General features: G+C 38.6%; 1 protein-coding gene across 1 annotated transcript in view; it reads right to left on the bottom strand.

Annotated features, from left to right (window-relative positions):
- Window positions 1–728: 728 nt before the first annotated feature.
- emc2 (ER membrane protein complex subunit 2) overlaps window positions 729–20689 on the bottom strand; it is a 38985-nt gene continuing 19024 nt past the window's right edge. Inside the window, exons 8-11 of the mRNA XM_067448273.1 lie at window positions 16032–16113; window positions 14676–14786; window positions 12307–12411; window positions 729–1470 (exon numbers count right to left, since the gene is read on the bottom strand). Of these exons, the coding sequence (XP_067304374.1) occupies window positions 1384–1470; window positions 12307–12411; window positions 14676–14786; window positions 16032–16113 (385 nt within the window). The 3' untranslated portion in view covers window positions 729–1383. The remainder of the gene's footprint in view (window positions 1471–12306; window positions 12412–14675; window positions 14787–16031; window positions 16114–20689) is intronic.

The following is a 20689-nucleotide window of genomic DNA, read 5'->3' as shown; positions in this document are numbered from 1 at the left end:
GGCAATAAAGTCAACGCTCAACTTTTCCACGGGACTGCATGTGAAATTATGAGACAATTGCCACGACTTAATAAACAAAAGAGATGGAAGTAGCAGCTGACCCGGCACGGGTGAGTGAGAAAATAACGCTCATTTAGAAAGCGGTGTGATCGTTACAAATGAGTACAGTAGGAAACCAGACCTCTTTTTCACAACATCTCTCAATCTTTCCCTCTCTCCCACTTGAGAAAAACCCAGATTTATGCATCGAAAGTGCTTTTGTTTTAATTACCGATGGAGCTTTCCTGACGGCCTTGCTGTAATTGAGGGGCACGAGTCCCAGTTGGATCGTTGGGAGTGAGACTGCCTGCTGCTCAGCCTCCTTTTAATGGGAATTTCTGTTACTCCTAAGTATTTCAGCAGATCCCGCAACCGCTCATGGGGTAGCGTGAAACTGGGGCTCTATCGGTTCGAAGTCTTCTGAGGGCACATTATATGACCATAGTAATGGTGATTATTATCCTCTTTATTGCCATTATCATTCAGTGGTCCAAGGGTGGTCTGAAAGGGGTTCTAACTGCTCATTATCTTATAGAAGCTAGGTGAGCAGCTGATCTTCACTTCGATTGGTGATTGAAAACAACTAGCCGAAGCATTTCTCGAAAACCGGTTTGAGACCGAACAAATGATCCTTGGATATAATTGCACGAAACAGATAAATGACCAATGAAGACCTACCAAAACATTGATATAGTTAGTCAAACATTCATTCCTTTATTGTGCTAAGAAAGAAACAGAATCTTTAATGATCTTCCTGCTGGGAATTGAAAACAACTAGCCAAAAAATTCCTAGAAAAGGGCAAGACAGAAGAAATTACCCTTGAATATCAATGCATGAAACAGAAAATGAATGATCAATAAAAACCTACCAAAACATTGCTAGGTTAGTAAAAATGCAGTCCTTTATTTTTCTAAGAAAGAAACCGGTCAGTCATGACATCAGTTTCTCGCACATACAGTAAGCAGTTTACTCTCTAATCACACGCTTAAACCTACCAGAACTGACCGAACTAGAAACATTACACAGATTTTTCTTTTTACGCTCACTTCCGTTGCAGACACATTTGATTCCACCACGCGTCCCAATGATAATCTCTTAATAATAAATAAAGGAGTGCAGACGGTTGAATCAAGAAACGTTGAATGGTTTGGGGTGTCTGAAGCCTACCCGGAGACCTCAAAACAATACAAAGATGGATGAACTGATATAGAGGAGGTTGGGTTGGGTGGTCTGGTCTGGTCTGTGGGTGGTGATGGTGGTGGAGTACTCTAGTGAGCAGGGAGAGCTGCCATGGTGTTGTGGTGACAGAGGTTGTGGGAAGAGGGGGGGGACAGAGCTGAGGTTTAAGACATGGTGATCTGCATGGACTCCAACATTTCCTCCACCGCCTTCACTGAGCATTTGTTCTCCTTCTTCCCACGGCCTGCCATCTAGGAGAAACAGAGAGAGGGGTTGATGAAAGGACATCATTCCATTTACAATGTTTTTGGACGTATTACGTTTTAACACAAACACTGTAGAGCGTCAGACTCCATAACATGCTAACGCTAAAAGACAAGTATTTGTGTTCAAATTCCCATATCTTGCAGGGGCTGCATTCATAAAACACTTCAGAGTCAGACTGTTTCTAAGAGGGTGAAGAGTATGTAAAAACCATTGTTACAAATATCTGAACCTTAAGGCTCTATCCACGTCTGCATAAATTTGATTTTTTTAGGGGTTCCAGTGATAGTAACCTAGATCGAATTAATCAAATTAATATAACCGGTAACACTATATTACAGCATCCTTTTAACATATGTTAATTAATACTACTCGTTGAGTAGTTAGATATGCTGATACCGAAGCTTCACAAAGCAGTGTTTTGAAATCGGCGATCACTATACAAGTAATTATTTAGTGTTTTTTTGTTGTTGTTTTTTCGCACAAAACCTATTCTCGTCGCATCATAAAGTTATTGTAGAACCACTGTAGTGAGATGGCCTTAGTCATGTCTTTATCTTTATGGGTCTTGAGAGAGGAAATGTCATTGTTGTCAATGGAAGCCTTTCTGAGCCATCGGATTAACTAAAATATCTTAATTTGTGTTCCGAAGAGGAGGTCTTACGGGTGTCAAATGACATGAGGGCAAGTAATTAATTCCAGAATTTTAATTTTTGGGTGAACTTACCCTTTAAAGCGGTGGTTGATTATGATTCAACTTTAACTTTAGTAAGTGTGTAATGTTTTTGTTCGAGCATAAACTACATTTACAATTTACAACACTCAAAGGTTAAAGCAAACAGAGATATTTACTTAAAATAAATATTTTTTAAGAACTACATCAAACTCTGGGAACATGCAAAAAGGGGAGAGGCCATGTTGGGCTACTTTAGAGAAGAGGAAGAGTTTTTGTTGTAGAGCACATTTGGGATTTATTGCTATACAGTACGTAACACAAATGCAATAGCATGTCATAAAAGCAAGATGACAATATAAGTTATAACCGTAATTAAACTGAACAATACATGTTCTATCTTCATATGCAGCCTATATTCTCAGGCTCTGTAGGCATTTTACAAGAGCTCCCACATGAGCGATTACAGATTATCACAATTCAGAACATGCTAGTCATGAGTTGAAGCTAGTTAACTTCACATCAGCTGCAAAAATACATCAACTAACCATTCAGAAACATTCTGTTGCATTCTACATTTTCTCACTTCTTTAGTCTCTCCATCACTGTCCGACTCCAGTTTAAATATAAAAGGCTGATCAGTTTTCTGTGTTTTTGCACACCCTCAAAAAAAAAAGTGATAAATTTAACATGCTATTAAAATAAAAAAAAATCGGTGGGGTATTTTGAAATAAACTTCACATACACACTCATGGGACATCAGAGACGTATTTTACACCTTGTAAAAAGGACCATTAGAGGACCCCCTTAAAACTTTCACTTTCAAAGATACAAATTTTGACTTGAAAAATAGTTTGCTGCCCTCACTAGCAGAGTAATTGAGATGCTGCCGCAGGTCTCTCTTCCTCTCTCCTTGTTCGCCCTATGAGAGTAAAAGGATTTGAGGGATACTACAGCCTAATGAGTCACCAACTTACACGCTCACTCACAAAGACCCATTAGTCGACAGACCCCATGGCCAAGCATACTTACTCACATGCTCTTGCCACATCCGCTGTGACTCATCTGCTAAGAGTCCCTCTGCCTTGCTCAAACTGGACAAATTGAGCATATCGGCCAAAGCTCACTTCTCTGTCCTCTCCTCCAGCAATTGACATAATAAACCAATCCACTATCCATTAAAGGCTGTGCTCGCTGGTTCTCCTCATTAGTCACGTCTGACATCTGCAACATATCCCGATCACCACAACAGCTCCAGCAGAGGAACCAATGCAAGGTGTTTAAGAGGTCAAGGTTTGTCTGGTTAGCCCCATTGACCCTAGTTAGTAGATGCTGAAACTACACCAAAAATGAGCATCATGATGAGCATCACTGACAAGAAATTTTGAAGAAATGTTTTTAAAAAATCCAATCATTGTCAGTAATGTCAGTAACTCATCAGTTGCATGAGCTGAAGATGAACACTGACACTGGTAAACTAAAGCACTTTACTAGCAGGTTAAACAAATTGTATACATATGAGATTGATCAAATATAAAAAGAAAATGTATTCCTGTGATGGCAAACCTGAATTTTCATCAGCTATTACTCATCTTAAGTATCACATGATCCATTAGAAATCATTCTTATATGCTGATTTGATGCTCAAGAAAGATTTCTTATTATCAGTGTTGATGTAACACTAGGATATTGTGTATAGGATGTACAGGTCCTTCTAAAAAAAATAGCATATTGTGATAAAGTTCATTCATTTCCATAATGTAATGATGATAATTAAACTTTCATATATTTTAGATTCATTGCACACCAACTTAAATATTTCAGGTCTTTTATTGTTTTAATACTGATGATTTTGACATACAGCTCTCAAAAAATTAGCATATCATGAAAAGGTTCTCTAAACGAGCTATTAACTTAATCATCTGAATCAACTAATTTACTCTAAACACCTGCAAAAGATTCCTGAGGCTTTTAAAAACTCCCAGCCTGGTTCATTACTCAAAACCGCAATCATGGGTAAGACTGCCGAGCTGACTGCTGTCCAGAAGGCCATCATTGACACCCTCAAGCGAGAGGGTAAGACACAGAAAGAAATTTCTGAACGAATAGGCTGTTCCCAGAGTGCTGTATCAAGGCACCTCAGTGGGAAGTCTGTGGGAAGGAAAAAGTGTGGCAAAAAACACTGCACAACGAGAAGAGGTGACCGGACCCTGAGGAAGATTGTGGAGAAGGACCGATTCCAGACCTTGGGGGACCTGCGGAAGCAGTGGACTGAGTCTGGAGTAGAAACATCCAGAGCCACCGTGCACAGGCGTGTGCAGGAAATAGGCTGCAGGTGCGGCATTCCCCAGGTCAAGCCACTTTTGGGCTACAGAGAAGCAGCACTGGACTGTTGCTCAGTGGTCAAAAGTACTTTTTTCAGATGAAAGCAAATTTTGAATGTCATTCGGAAATCAAGGTGCCAGAGTCTGGAGGAAGACTAGGAAGAAGGAAATGCCAAAATGCCTGAAGTCCAGTGTCAAGTACCCACAGTCAGTGATGGTCTGGGGTGCCATGTCAGCTGCTGGTGTTGGTCTACTGTGTTTTATCAAGGGCAGGGTCAATGCAGATAGCTATCAGGAGATTTTGGAGCACTTCATGCTTCCATCTGCTGAAAAGCTTTATGGAGATGAAGATTTGGTTTTTCAGCACGACCTGGCACCTGCTCACAGTGCCAAAACCACTGGTAAATGGTTTACGGACCATGGTATTACTGTGTTCAATTGGCCTGCCAATTCTCCTGACCTGAACCCCATAGAGAATCTGTGGGATATTGTGAAGAGAAAATTGAGAGACGCAAGACCCAACACTCTGGATGAGCTTAAGGCCGCTATCGAAGCATCTTGGGACTCCATAACACCTCAGCAGTGCCACAGGCTGATTGCCTCCATGCCACGCTGCATTGAAGCAGTCATTTCTGCAAAAGGATTCCCGACCAAGTACTGAGTGCATAAATTAACATAATTATTTAAAGGTTGACTTTTTTTGTATTAAAAACACTTTTCTTTGAATGGTTGGATGAAATATGCTAATTCTTTGAGATAGGAATTTGGGGTTTTCATGAGCTGTATGCCAAAATCATCAGTATTAAAACAATAAAAGACCTGAAATATTTCAGTTGGTGTGCAATGAATCTAAAATATATGAAAGTTTACTTTTTATCATTACATTATGGAAAATAATTAACTATCACAATATGCAAATTTTTTGAGAAGGACCTGTATATGATGCTATGATGCCTAACTATGTGCCTTTTCTCCACTGACGTTCTAAGTTTTTCAAAGCATTCCTAAGGATGCTGATTTTTAGAAGGCAGCTGTCTGGCTCTTTGCGAACAGGAACATTGTTTATGTAACATTAGCAATACACTATTAGCTGTTTGATAACATAGTCAAGCAAAAGGCTAATCATATTAATTACTGTTATGTGTCTGACGTTTTAGAGAGTGATACATAAAACACATTCTGATATATCAACTAGTAGACGAGCCTGTATAAGTGAGTGGAGGTGGAGCTAATTTGCATATTCATGGGTCTGCAAATACCAGAGGTGGGGTAAGTCACACGTGCAAGTCCGAAGCAAGTCTCAAGTCTTAACCTTCAAGTCTCAAGCAAGATTAGATAGATAGATAGATAGATAGATAGATAGATAGATAGATAGATAGATAGATAGATAGATAGATAGATAGATAGATAGATAGATAGATAGATAGATAGATAGATAGATAGATAGAGGATAGAATGGATAGCTAGACATGCCTCTAAACCGTCATGAGATATAATTATTTGTGTAAAAGTATACTATGTCAAATAATTATATTACAATAAGTTAGGCTCTATTGCGTAACAAGCAAATTAAAATACACATTTACTATTCACAATATAAAAAGACGAAATAAAACACAATTTGTTAAGAGCATGACTCAACACTAATGCCATTAATGGGCTTATATTATCCTTCCAATAGTGGCGATTTTTTGTTGTTGGCCCATGGCCAAATATACTTGCAGACCCCTGGTGTAGTTACATTTAAGCTATTTTAAAGTGTGAATAAACTTTTCACATGAAATGTTTTAAATCATGTAATTTTGATGATCATAGATGAGTTTTACTAGCCTGATGTGGTCATACTCAATTCTAGTCAGAATATGGGTCTAAAACAATTGGATAGACCTACAACCAATCAGAGCAACGGAGCGACGCATGTCAAATGTCAACAGAACTCAACTGCACTGTGTGGCCAAGTCTCCAGGTTGAAGCAACCTCAATTGTGTGATATATAGACTCAGGAATGCAAATTTTAGCAGGCAACCGTGAAAAAAATATCACTTTACCCCCCAAACGCCATTTTTTTCTCCAGAGAACCCACCTGAGAAGCTATTGTTTTGGGCTAGTAGTTGGTGGGGTTTGTTGTAAAACTTGGCAACCCTGTCTGCACGCACGCTGGAATAAACGATCTTTGCCGGTGTTTTAAAAAAAGAATTTAAGGATACACAGTTACTAACATGATCATCATTTCTGAGAGAAATTGTGAAGGTGAATCCATGTACAATCAAGTTCTCTGTTTGGAAGAGGGTTCACCTTTGGTTTCACTTTTGAAGTCCAGACCGAACTGCCTGAGTTCAAATGTTGTTGGCGGGGCTGAGTTCGGCTGGCATCCAGGCTAGAGTTTCACAGGATGCAATTATTGAGTACAAGGGACCTTTAAAAGGACTTAAATTTTAAGGATTTTCTAAAACTATGATTTAAAATAGGCCCAGGTGATTAGCTTGGGTGGTTAACACAAAAAAAAAAATATTTCAAATTGCGCCAGTCGAACAACTGCCATTGAGACAAATGGGAATGCTAACAGACGGCTTTCTCCAGGTATTCTAGACCTCCTTGGAGGAAACATCTGCATCGTAATGGGCTGTGGGTGCGTTTGTAGAAAGAAGGAGCCAGCAATCCCAGTGAACTCATTGGGTAAACAGAAAAAAAGCACACAAAAGCATGGCCGAGAGAGCATGGCAGTGCCGTTTCTGGGCTTGGCAGTGCATATCTGTGTCCTTGCAAGTAATTCATGGGTCCCGCTGGACATGTACACATACAGAGAGACAAATGTTATTTTCTTACTGGGAAACATCGCTAGATTAACAGAGCTGATATGTGGTCTAAGTGCCAGGCTGCCATTCCCAGCCTTCTCACAAAATCCCCACATTATTGTGCAAGTGAGCTGTGTGGTTTCTTCTGAACGATGGATTCCATCACGTTTTAGACGAGTGAAAAGTCAAGGGCATCTAGTAACGGCACAGAAGACTACTCAATCTTCAGCAGCCCATGCATATCATGCATTTCAAGGCAATTAGACAGGTACACATGCTGACTCAATGCCAATGTTTGCATTGATCGTGGCTGACACGCGACCAGGTAATTGCAATTACTCACTCATGAAATTAAGCGATAGGCGTGTGCATTTGGTTTCTGAGTGTTAGATAATGGACTGACCCTGTCATATCACTCAATCTGCTGTGAGTGAGGGCTATGGCATTACGCATCAAAAGCCCTGTTGCACCCTAATCCATCAGCGAGGTGAGTCATCCGTCTGTATGACTATTATGAAACGTGGACTGACTCAGGACTTGACAGCCGCTGTGGCTGAGTGATATCAGCAATGAATTATTATCTTTATATTGAGAGAGAGGATAAATGTAATGTATTTATGCTCAAAGTCAAAGACAGAAAGCACTAAGAGGAAAAAGGAGTGAGTTGAGTACAGAATGCACCATCAAATTCATTTCGAACAGTTGTCCGAGGACATCAACCGTGGCCAGAAAGTGACTTGCCTCTACTATCAAATGAAGGTATGCTAACCACCAGAGGTTGGAGGCACCATTAACCTCCAGAAGACCTCATCAATCAAAGCTACTCTGCTAAAGGGTGACTAAACTTCTCTTTGAAAGACCTCAGAAGTACTTCAAAGCAAGGAGTACAACAGGTTATGTTGACCTCTCAATACAACTAAGGTGCTTTCAGGTATAGTGAACAAGGTTAAGGATAAATGTCTTATTCTGAACAGCCTTGGGTAAATTCTTACCTGCATATTCAAAGCCCCTTCAACATATCCATGTCATTAGAGGACACACATGATTCTCACAGTATTTCAAGTTCTCTCTACACCAGCTACATGAAAACTGACATCAAAGTCTCCGACTCACTTTATATATAAAAAAATTAATAATATCATTTGTAATACCTCCCAAGAACCAAGTGTCATCAGCAGATATCTTTGTTTTGACAAAACATTGTACAACACCTTGTCTGAAAGGGATAGTTTACAAAAAAATATTAAGTGATGTCATCATTCTCTCATGTTGTGCCAGACATGTTTGACTTCTGTGGAAGATATTTTGAAAAAAGATTTTGGCCATACAGTGAAAGTCAATGAGGACCAAAACAACACTGGACCTAATTAAATTGCATAGAAAATATATGCATATTTTCTTTTGTTACATATCAAAAGTCATACATATTTGGAAAAACATGACAGTGAGTAAATGACTACAGACATTTTATTTTTGGGTTATCTATAACCTATAAGACATGCGTTATGTTGAGTGTCATAGGATTTTTCCCTCCTCACTGAAGGTGAAATGTTGCACAAAGTGACTATCAATCGGAACGTATTGTATCTGTAAAATAAAACAACAAGGAGCATACTTTCTGGCCTATGAGATTTAACTGTGGGAGGGACTACTGGGTGTAAAGCGACAAAAATAGGAGCCAAGTACCGTCACAAAGCCTTGACGCACAATGCTGCTGAAGCTACGGTTAGGACACTGTCAGAAAGACAGCCATCCATAAGCAATGACGTTCTGTGAGTAAAGTCTCTCCTGAGGCGTACGAATCAGTCAATGGAGGAGAAAGATACAGAAGATGACTGCGTAAAAAAAGACAGGAATGAAAGGAACATTAATACCCATTTATTGGGTGGTCTGGAAATTCCAACAGAAAACCAGCCAAGTTTTAATACACCCTCAGGGTTGGAGACCACAAGGTCGATGCGTTACTTCTGAAAGTGGATAACAGTCCTTAAATATTTTATTCTATAAAAGAAAATGTAAAAAGTTAACAATGCACATTTTATAGGTCCCTTTAGTTAGTGTTGTAGACAAGACCACCAAATCCGAGACCAAGACCAATGTATGTTGAGACAGGACCAAGACTTTGAGGGGTTTAGCCCAAGACCAAGGCAGGACGAGACCAAGTCAAGACCAGCACCACATTAACACCTGAGAAATTACTTAATGTTCATCAATAAATATTACTAGAATAATACACTATATAGAGCTATTACCAATCAAATGAAATTACACAATTACATTAATGATGTTAATAAATAAATCAGACAGTGCAATTTACTAATATCCCAGCAGTTGTGGTCTTGACATGTCTTGAAACAAAATCCAGAGTCCTCTAAGTCTAAGACCGAGACAAGACCGAATACAAATGTGGTCGAAACCGAGGCAAGACCAAAACCTTCAAAAAATGGTCTTAAGACCAGTCTCAAGTATTACAACACTACCTTTAGTATTAAAGGTATAATTGACGCAACAATGAAATTTGTCATTTTACTCACCCAGTAAAATGTACTCATGTCCAAACCTATTTATTCACACAATGAAATCTAGTTGTTTTTGTCCCCATTTTCATTCATTGAATGGAGTTCAAATATGTTTTTTTGTATTCTACAGACGAAAGAATGTTATACAGGTCTGTGACGACATGAGGGTGAGTAATGACAGTTTTAATTTTTGAGTGAATTCACTCTTTAACTCTTTCCCCACCAGTACTTTTGATAATTTTCACAAAAAAATGTTATGTCCTCCAGAATATTTTTTTTCTGAATGACTATCTGAACGTGCAATATATAAAAATAAAGAACGGACTCTTAAAAACAAGTGTCATGAACTCTTTTTTTTAAATCAACACTGATTATGGGTACATTTAATGAAAAAAGGCAACATTTTGCGCAAAAAGCTGAAAAAAATTGCATTTGTGTAAGACTGTACCTGGATCAGATTAAGAACAATGATCAAAATGGTCTAAGTCAAGTACATCAACAACCCTAATGCTTGCAGTTCTGTAGCACATCCTGGGTCGACATTTCATTTAGTAACATTAGGCAGTTTTGATGTATATGTTGTTTAATGTTGGTGATTACATTATTTTACAAATTATTTTGCAATGATTACATGAAATGTATTTTCTGCAACTTCTTCACGTTTGCTTCGATCGAAAGATGCAGTACTCTTTCAGAAGATGTGTCATATCACCCCCAAGCATATGACAGTGAAAACACAGAAAGACAGAACATTTTGTGTTTGGCAGGGAAAGTGTTAATAGCAAGATCCAGTTCATTCTGGTCAGACTTTGGTCTTGTGGTGTACATCTAAAAAGCCCCTCTTTGGAACTGAGATGCCCACCAACAAGTCTAAGTTAAGGGGGCTCGATCTAGAGTGTGACAAGAGCCCTCCAACCGCACAGGAAACACTCCAAGGGTACGCTTGTGTGTATGTGTGTGTGGCCCCAATTGCTGACTAAGGACCCCTTTATTACACTTTTAACTGTCAATCCTTAAATAAGCAATGTATACCACTCTGATGGCAGTTAAGATTTCTAATAAATCTAAAATATTTACATTGTGTACCATGGCAACAGTATAAACCGTTTTAGTGATACCATGCGCGCTGCACTTCACTTTTTCCTCTCTTCTGCTATCATTATTGCTTCTCTTTGCAGCCGTGGTGTGCACACTGCATATTTTCCCCTTGCTAACTCCTGAGGCCTGTGTTTGGCACCAGCTGTTATGCTTCATAGGGATAGTGGCGCTTTAACATGCAGACATAGAAAACAGCTGCGTAACACAATGCCAGGCCCTGTGGGCTTAAGTCAACACATTAGCTGCGCTCTGCCCAGGCACGCGTGTTCAGCACAGACCCAGCGTGAAGGCATGGCATACGCTCACTGTCTGGGGATGTGCTGTACTGTCTGTATATAAGATTGTGCCCTGCAAAAGAGAAAAAGCAAAAACCCAGGCCGCCAAACAGCATTGCCAGAAACTAGGGCTGGGCAGTATGACTAGGTAGAGATTCTGCTAGACCACAGTACATCTTTGGTAAGATTGAAAAGATCCAACAACAAACAGAAAACAGAAATAAGTGTTCTGATTCAAACATAAAAAAGTGTGATAAATACACTACCATTCTAAAGTTGAGTCAGTAATAAAGCTCATCAATTTTGCATTTATTTGATCAAAAGTACAGAAAAAATACAATGAAATACTTTTCTATTTTAATGTATTTTAACATGATCTATCATCAATCATTCTAATATGCTGATATGGTGCTTAAGTAAAAAAAAAAAAAAAAATCAGTGTTAAAAAATTGTGCTGCTTAATATTTTTGTAGAAGCATGATCTTTTTTTTCTATCTTTTGAACAGTAGTTTAAATATTTAATTTTACACAATTACACCAGCTAAAACAGCCTAACCCGTCGAGGAATGGACTCTGTGGTATCTGGCACTAAGATGTTCGCAGCAGTTCCTTTAAGTCCCGTAAGTTGCGAGGTGGGGCTTCTATGGACCGGACATGTTTGTTCAGCACATGCTCGATTGGACTGAGATCTGAGTAATTTGGAGGCTAAGTCAAAACCTCAAACCTCACCTCGTTGTTGTACTCCCCAAACCATTCCTGAACCATGAACAATGGATAGATGGCGGTGGACAGGGGTGAGCATGGGCACCCTGACTGGTCTGCGGCTATGCAGCCCCATACGCAACAAACCACACAGCCTTCGCTCCCCACTTGCATCAATGATTTTTGGCCACAAATGACCCTGTTGCCGGTTCACCACTGTTCCTTCCTTTGACCACTTTTGATAGATACTGACCACTGCAGAGTGGGAACACCCCACAAGAGCTGCAGTTTTGGAAAATTTCTTCATAAATATATTTAATTTCCTAAATGTTTTCACACCGAATTGGCATTACCACTGTTATGTAAAAAAAAAAAAAAAAAAAAAAATCGGGAGATATTCAGGTGACACTGCCAATTAACTCACGCACACCTCTCACCTGATAGGCTCTGCTAATCTGAGAGGTGGCCCATGCGGCGTACTTCACATTGTCCTTCTTCACCTTTGCACTAACTTTTGGGCTGGCTGCGATGTGACTCGCTGACTGCGGGAGAAGAGACAAAAAAGAGACAACAAACAAGAGTGAGATGGACCACAGCATTGGGGGAAACACATAAAGATAAGACTATCACCATTCCTGGAAAGCGTCAATAAAGATCCATGAGATAAAACCCATCGGCTCCCACTTAAAGCCCACATAATGGAAGGGTGGCTAAACCCTGATGGCAATGGAGGGTATTTTTAAAGGGTGGAAAATGTGAGGCTTTTGAGCCTGGTTGAGTAGTGAAAAAAAAAAAATTAGGCGGTGTGTTAACGCATCAGAGATAGGAAAGGCGGTGCTGACAGGCCTGGGAGTGTCAGGGAGGCGGCGTGTGAACAGCATAGCGCAACGTGAATCATGCTCTCCAGCCACTACAAGATCTTTGTTCCACAACCACAAATCCTCCATCTTTCCCTCGTTATTGCTATTAGACCCGCTCAACAGAGATTGCAGGACTGTCGGCTAGCATGAAAGCCCTTCCTTATGGATGTGCTGAAACTTTAACTGCACACCAATCAAACTCATCTCCGTTTCTGGCAGCAAATCCCTCACAATCTGTGTTCATTTAGTTTTTTTGGTCAGTCTTATGATAAAAATATCCTTAAAATGTAGTCAATATTTTGTCATTTATTAATACATTTTACAAATTAAAGCAGATATTCAAAAATTGTATATATTTAAATATGTATCAACCAGCTTTTTTTCTAGTATTATTTGTATACTATAATGGTATTTAAAGGAACTGTATGTAAACAATGTATTTCAATTAACCATAAAATGGCCCTGATATGTCACTAAATATTAAGAAATCATGTTAATGTCAAATACTTATATCACTGACAACAGTAGTCCAGCCAGGATATTGTCATTTAAAAGTTGTTGTTGCAGCCCTCAACTGATGTCGATGTTGACATGATGTTGTGTTTTGGCCTGAAGCGCCACCCTCCAACTATTGACCAATCACAAAGTCAGTAGTGTTTCGGCATCCGGGTTGCCAGCTGCAACTACAAACATTCCTGCTGGATCCTGCAGCCTATCTGGCAACCTCGAGTCAGAGGGGGAATGGGAGAGGGGATAGGTACAAGTTTTGGCCACAGTCTTGCATACACTTCCTAATAATTAATAATTGCATACACTTCCTAATAATTAATAATACTTTGAATTAGCTAAAGTTAAGTTGAATTTTAAGTTTTAGTTGTCTTATGTCCTCCTGTCATTGTTAGTTTGGGGATTACATTTTTATTATTTTATTTCTACTTAATTGATTTATAAATTTATTTTTTAGCATTTTTAGCACCTTAACGTAAACATTTGATTCCAGCTAGGTGCCAAAGCAACATTTTTAATTTTAAGTTTTTCCTTTAATATTTATTTGAGCTTCATTTCAATTATCAAAAATATTATAATATTTATTAATAGCTTTTTGTTAACAATAAAAATATATGAAAACTGTCCATTCACTGTCGTGAAAACCTGTTCAAGTTAAATTTCACTTGTGCATTTGAATTTTGTGATAGTAGTAGTTTTAAAATAGTTGACATCACAATGCAATTTTTTTTTCCGTTCGTCTCCTTTTTCATTAATACAGTTTATTAAAAGTAAAAAAGATTGGTCACAATATCTCATGTTTCATATGTTTTTTGTTTTTTTTTTGCTGGGGGCTGCACTTTTCTCTACATATGACCGGGAAACAGGCAATTGGTTTTGTTGTGCTGACCAACATCCTTCTGTTGAGGGTCTTGTCACACGTGCAAATCGCACATCAAAGAGCACTGATGACTGTCATGGTTCTGTGTTTGAACTACTGAAGCGCGCGCGCATGTGTGTGTGTGTGTGTGTGTGTGTGTATGTGTGTGTATGTTTGAACAGTGGGCCCCTAGCTGGCTGTTTGTGTTCATATGTCAGGAGTCACTTACAAATGATGCATTGGTGTTAATGGACAACTTCCTGTTTAAATAAATACAGATGAAAGGCTTGTTCAGCACACATATTGCCTGAACCTATCCAGCAGAGCCACGTGTGACGGAGAGGTTGCCTATTCTCTACCATTCTTTTACTTTTCAAAGGTTTGTTTATCTCTGGAATAAACATAGAAATGCCCTACAAATGGCTGGTGGGTTACGTTACAGAAAAAAAATTACAAGTCCGAGATTTTCCTACACAAGGACTGGAAAAAACTGCCCCTGTGTGAACTGATCACTGCCTCTGCAACCATTCACGTCCATAAAAAAGCAAAAGAGAAGGTTTCTGTTTTCTGAACAACCTACCATGTAAAGGCCGAACAAGGCCCTCATGTTTCTGTTGTTAAGCTTCAGTGCCTGCGCAAAATACTTCCTGGCCAGCTCGAGGTTTTCCAGACCTCCTTGGGTGTACTTTACCTGGGGGAGATGGCAGAGGAAACAGAAAGGTGATGTTGTGTTATAGGCACCCTTAAAGCTGACATGAGAGCTAAATAAACAGAACATGATCTAAATAAACAGGAATTATCCTATACAAGCATACAACATGATGGATTTAGCAAGTCAGAGTGCAAAGTTGGCAAAAGATTTCTCTGCTACAAAAGCGACAAAAATCAAACCTGCTTGAATATACTGAATGTTAAACAAAACAAAAAAATCACAACAAAAAATGGACAAGCAATAAAAAATAAAAAATACAAAATCATACCCAAAAATACAACAGTATGCAATCTTAAAGGGTTAGTTCACCCAAAAACAAGTAATCATTAATTACTTACCCTAATGTCGTTTGACACCCGTAAGACCTCCGTTCATCTTTGAAACACAAATTACAGTATTTTTGTTGAAATTTGATGGCTCAGAAAGGCCTTCATTGACACCAATGTCATTTCCTCTCTAAAGACCCATAAAAGGCACTGAAATGTCGTTACAAAGCCCATCTCACCCTACAGTGGCTCTACAATAATTTTATGAAGAACAAGAATAGTTTTTGAGAATAGTGTAATAAATAAATAACGACTTGTATAGTGATGGGCCGATTTCAAAACACAGATTTGAACGGTTATGAATCAGCATATCGATTCAGGATTCGCCAATGTCACGTGATTTCAGCAGTGTCGAATCATGAATCAATATGCTGATTCATAATGGTTCAAATCTTTGTTTTGAAATTGGCTCATCACTATATAAGTCGTTATTTTGGGGTTTTTTGCACACAAAAATTATCATCATTGCTTCATAAAATTATTGTACAACCACTTTAGTGAGATGGACTTTGTAACAACTTTTATGGGTCTTGAGAGAGGAAATGACATTGGTGTCAATGAAGGCCTTTCTGAGCCATCGGATTTCAACAATATCTTCTTTTGTGTTCCGAAGATGAACGGAGGTCTTAAGGGTGTCGAACGATATTAGGGTAAGTAATGAATGACAATTTTCACTTTTGGGTGAACTAACTCTTTAAGTTAATAGTTTGTGTACATTTTTAAATGTATATTTATTGTATATTTAAACATTTCTATTTAATTTTTTCTATGCGTCACTCTTAGTTAATGATGGCATGATTATATCTCAACCATTTAAAATGTATTGCTTTGGATGGCTTTTTAAATCACTTTAATTAAACTGAAAATAACATTTGTTGCAGGCAGAAATAAATTGTACCTCGGCATACTGTTCACAGTACAGGTGATTGTGTGGGTTTGTCATCATCAGCTCTTCAAGACAAAAAGCTGCTTTGGCATAACTGTGGGAGTGAAAAATATGAGAGTGAGGGGGAAAAATGATCAAGATCACACATACACATATAAAACATCTCTCAGTTGCTCTGTGGCTGATTATGCAAACTGATGCTCAGACTTGTTGACAATATGGGACTGAACAATTTGAGGTTTCTCTTTCATCAACTTTTATGAGGGTTAATGGAAATCTGTGTATGAACATCCATATGGTCAAATGATGAATGGAGCTTTGCAACAGAGGTGGCATTTCTGCCCTAGATTGAAAGATGAATGACAATCTAGTCTGACAATCTGTCCCTGGGTGCTTCATTGACATCTCTACGCTGTCCTGAGGTCATTCTCAAAAGCTGTCCCCACATGAGATCCCTGCTGAGCCACTGACCTCACACTAATTTACAGTTTCATGTATCAGATACTCTCTCCCTTATTAAGTATACAACATGGGCCTGCACAATTCCCCATTGCACCCACCAAAAAACCAAACAATTTTTAAAATAACTGCAGGACTATTACGACAAAGCCGCAAGACACAAAAATGAGCCAAATGTATCAAAAAGCTGTGGAAGGGGTTGAAAGCCTCGTTACCGCCTCAAGTCCTCGAAACCGCACAGATTTTTTAGCTACCGTTAGACAAGATTTCTGTCTCATTCCGTGCTAGGTTCACACAGAGCCCCGCAATGTACGTGCTCGCGCACACATATCAAGATATCGCAACACATCAGATCTTAAAACAGAGCTGGAGCACGTCCAATCGGGTTGTGGATGCTAATCTTATGGCTGACAACTGGTGGGAAAAAATGTGTTGACGCAAACAAGACTTTTTTTGGTGGAAAAAGGGCATTGCCATTGTTGACTCGCAAACAGATGATGAGCTAGCCGCTTAGAAATTTTCAAGGGACTTTAAAAAACCAAGAGAGGAGAGATTGAGAGTGAGAGAAGTCAAAGAGGTTGGAGGAGTGAGCCAGTGAGATCAGGCCACTCAGAAGGTTGAATGCTGCTTGCAATTACCATTTCCTCTCCATAAAGACTTTCAGATGTGCCTCTGCTATGGCGTAAACTGTGGCGGAGCAATGCAAAGAGTGAGTGAGAGAGTATGTATATATCTATACCTGTATAACTTGTTGCATGTTTAATGCTTTGGCAACATTGTACTATCCAACAGTCATGCCAATAAAGCTGAATTGAATTGAATTGAATTGAGAGAGAGTGAGAGTGAGAGTGAGAGTGAGATGAAGACACCAATAATGCGAGGCAGGAATCAAAACACACATCACTCCTAAACTTAAAGGGTTAGTTGACCCAAAAATGAAAATTCTCTCATTCATTACTTACCCTAATGTCGTTCGACACCCATAAGACCTCCGTTCATCTTCGGAAGACAAATGAAGATATTTTTGTTGAAATCATTGACACCAATGTCATTTCCTCTCTCAAGACCCATAAAAGGCACTAAAGATGTTGTCACAAAGCTGTCTTGATGTCGTTAAAAACATCTGACTACAGTGGTTCTATAATAATTTTATGAAGAAACGAAAATAGTTTTTGTGAGCAAAAAAACGAAATAACGACTTCTATAGTAATGGGCCAAATTCAAAACAATGTTTCAAACTGTTATGAATCAGCGTATTGATTCATGATTCGGATTGCCAATGTCACGTGATTTCAGCAGTTTGACATGCGATCCGAATCACGAATCATTTTTGGGTGAACTAACCCTTTAACAACCACTATACATGAACATTCAACATATACTGCCAACTCTACCAGTGCTCCATTTATGGGTGGCTGTTTCTGCCTCAGAGTACAAAAAAAATAATTAACTGCCTGTATGTGTCAAAATGTGACTTTAATTGTGAGAAAAAGTTTAAAATAAATAAATAAATAAATAAATAAATAAATAAATAAATAAATAAATAAATAAATAAATAAATAAATAATAATAATAATAATAATAATAATAATAATTGAAAGATGTAGTCACACTTGGAGATAAAAAGTCAAATTGGGAGGTCACATTGTGAGAGCAAGTAAAATTGTAAGTTTTAAAGCCACATTGTGAGATTTTAACATGTCACACTGTGAGAAAATCTAATTATGGAAGTATCACACTTGGAGATCTTAAAATTGTACAATATAATGTCAGTCAGATTTTGATATTTAGAGTCAAATTAGTCAACAAATTCAAACTGTGAGAATTTTTTTATATAATAAGTCAAATTGTGAGATGTAAGGTCACATTGGTATTTTAAGTCACATTGTGAGCAAGTCAAATTGGGGCAAAATCACATTTTCACATCTGTTTTTTGTTGTAAGATACACTACCTGGACAAAAAAAAGAGCCACTGTTGGGAGTTAAATAGGCAAATGTTTAAGAGTCATTAGCCATATGCAAAGACAATTTTTGGTCAAGATCAAGCACATCCTAAAGACTTTCAATGATTTTAAGATCTGGACGAGGTGCCAATTCATGTGTGAAAATGATTCTCCATGCTCCCTCTCAACCATTCTTTCAGTTTGAGCTTGATGAATCAAGACATTAACATCCTGGAATATGGCGATAATGTATCTTTCTACATGGTTGTTTAAGAAATGAAAAGCTACACTCTCCATCAATTAGGGTTAGAACTGAAGAACTGTTGCCAAACGTATAACATGCTAGAAACATAATCACTGCAATATATTATCCAATCACAGGCTTTTAAGCACTTGCCAATTTAAATGCAAACAGCGATTTATTTATTTTTGGCTGGACAGTGTATATTTTGAGAGAAAGTCACCTTGTGAGAATCAAAATTAGGAGACAAACTCAAATTGAGAGATATATAGTTACATTTTAAAATATTAAGTAAAATTGTGAGCTATAAAAAGTGTTCCACTGTAAGATATTGAGTCAATTGATAGCTTATTTTTAAGCTATCAATTGACCCTGAGACAAAAAATACAGCCTTCCACGTCCATCTCTTCATGAACCTACAAACCTAAAACTCTGTTAGGATGACCAACTAGCCAATTAGTGATGTTGACTAGTGAGTTTATCAAGACTGCTTTCTATTGAGCTCCATCCAGCTGATTTTGAAAGGATCAAATCGTGTGTTTGGTTATTTATCAGTCATTATCAGTCAAAGTAATAATGCTTCTTTAAGAGCCACTAGTTTACTTTAGACAACCAACTGATTCATTCAATTTGTAGTTTTGGACATCTCTACCTAAAAAGAGCATATAAGTCTCCCAAGAAACCATTTTGGCATATTTATTTACCAGTATTTAACTCTCATTGAAAAGCATGATCTACTAGTGGTCCATCTGTACTACAGACTGTGAAGTGTAGATAGCCGTCCATCATAGCTGTGTAATCAGCAGTTTGGGTGGCGGTTGTTTCTCTTCATCTTGTTTTGACTGGTTGGGAGAATGGGTGCCACCTCATTCTCTTGGGAATTTATCTTTTTCCCTTTTCTCCCATTCTTTCACAGCGTGGAAGAGAGATGTGATAATGCAGGCTTTGCCGGAAGAGGAGGGGAAGGGGAAAAAGTGAGTCTGTGACCTAAAATAATGAATAGAAAGAGAAAGGGGAAGAAAGAAAAAGAGTGACACTGACACGCCTATAGATAAGGGGTTGTCAAAGAATGGTGTGATATTAGAAAAGTTGGGCTAAGCGGGCAGATAATCCTCTCACCCCTGGATTTCCTCTGTCCTACCACAGCAATAAAGCCCTTTACACAAAACCGTGAGGTATCTAATAAGTGGTGCTCTCACCAAGCGCCTGCATTCCTACGGCCATTGGCCTTCGACCGGGACAACCAACTTTTTCTCTCACACACACATACTAACACCCTGTAGCCTCCTCATAGACAATAAGACCAAAACAATTAAAGGAGGATGGAGGAGAGGAGACACAGACACAGACTTATAGTTTCCTACAATCCTGATGCCTGGCAGAAAGTAACCCCTGGCAAAAGAGATATCAGCAGGGGAGCACAGTCTTATCCCAGGAGTTGCAGAGGGGGCTCAAGGAACAAATCCTATTATGGCCCTACTCCATGGGACAAACAGACACTGAGCTTTAAGCAGGGCCCCTGGCTGAGACTGGCATTTCACTGTCTTTTACTCCAGAGGGTCCCACAACCCAAGAAACAACAACAAGAAACCGTCGCACGTCAAATAAAGGTCCTGAGAATGACCTGCGAGATGGTGCTGAATGTGACCTCATAACCCTTGTAAGCATTGCATTCCGTATGGACAATTTCTAGACATCTTACTGACAACATTGCTGATTGTTAAATCGATTTTAGCTGATTTAATTATCTTACATGAGTTTTTCCCGACCTACACTAAAAAAATCCTGTCTGCATTGTGTAAGAATACAATAAAGAGACACTCTGAAAACATCATGATTTTTCTACTGCTCGGTTTTATATAAAATAAAATAAAAAGTAGGGATGCACTGATATTTTCAAATGATAGCTTATTCCCGATAACCTGATCATTATTATCGAATGGCAACCAATAAATGGCAGACAGTACTATTTAATCTTAATAAATTCAAAAAGCATACAAATACATACAAGTGAAAGTAATAAACAA

This window comes from Pseudorasbora parva, chromosome 7 (genome assembly GCF_024679245.1).
Source record: "Pseudorasbora parva isolate DD20220531a chromosome 7, ASM2467924v1, whole genome shotgun sequence".
NCBI lineage: Eukaryota > Metazoa > Chordata > Actinopteri > Cypriniformes > Gobionidae > Pseudorasbora > Pseudorasbora parva.
This window is presented reverse-complemented; position numbering and strand designations above follow the sequence as displayed.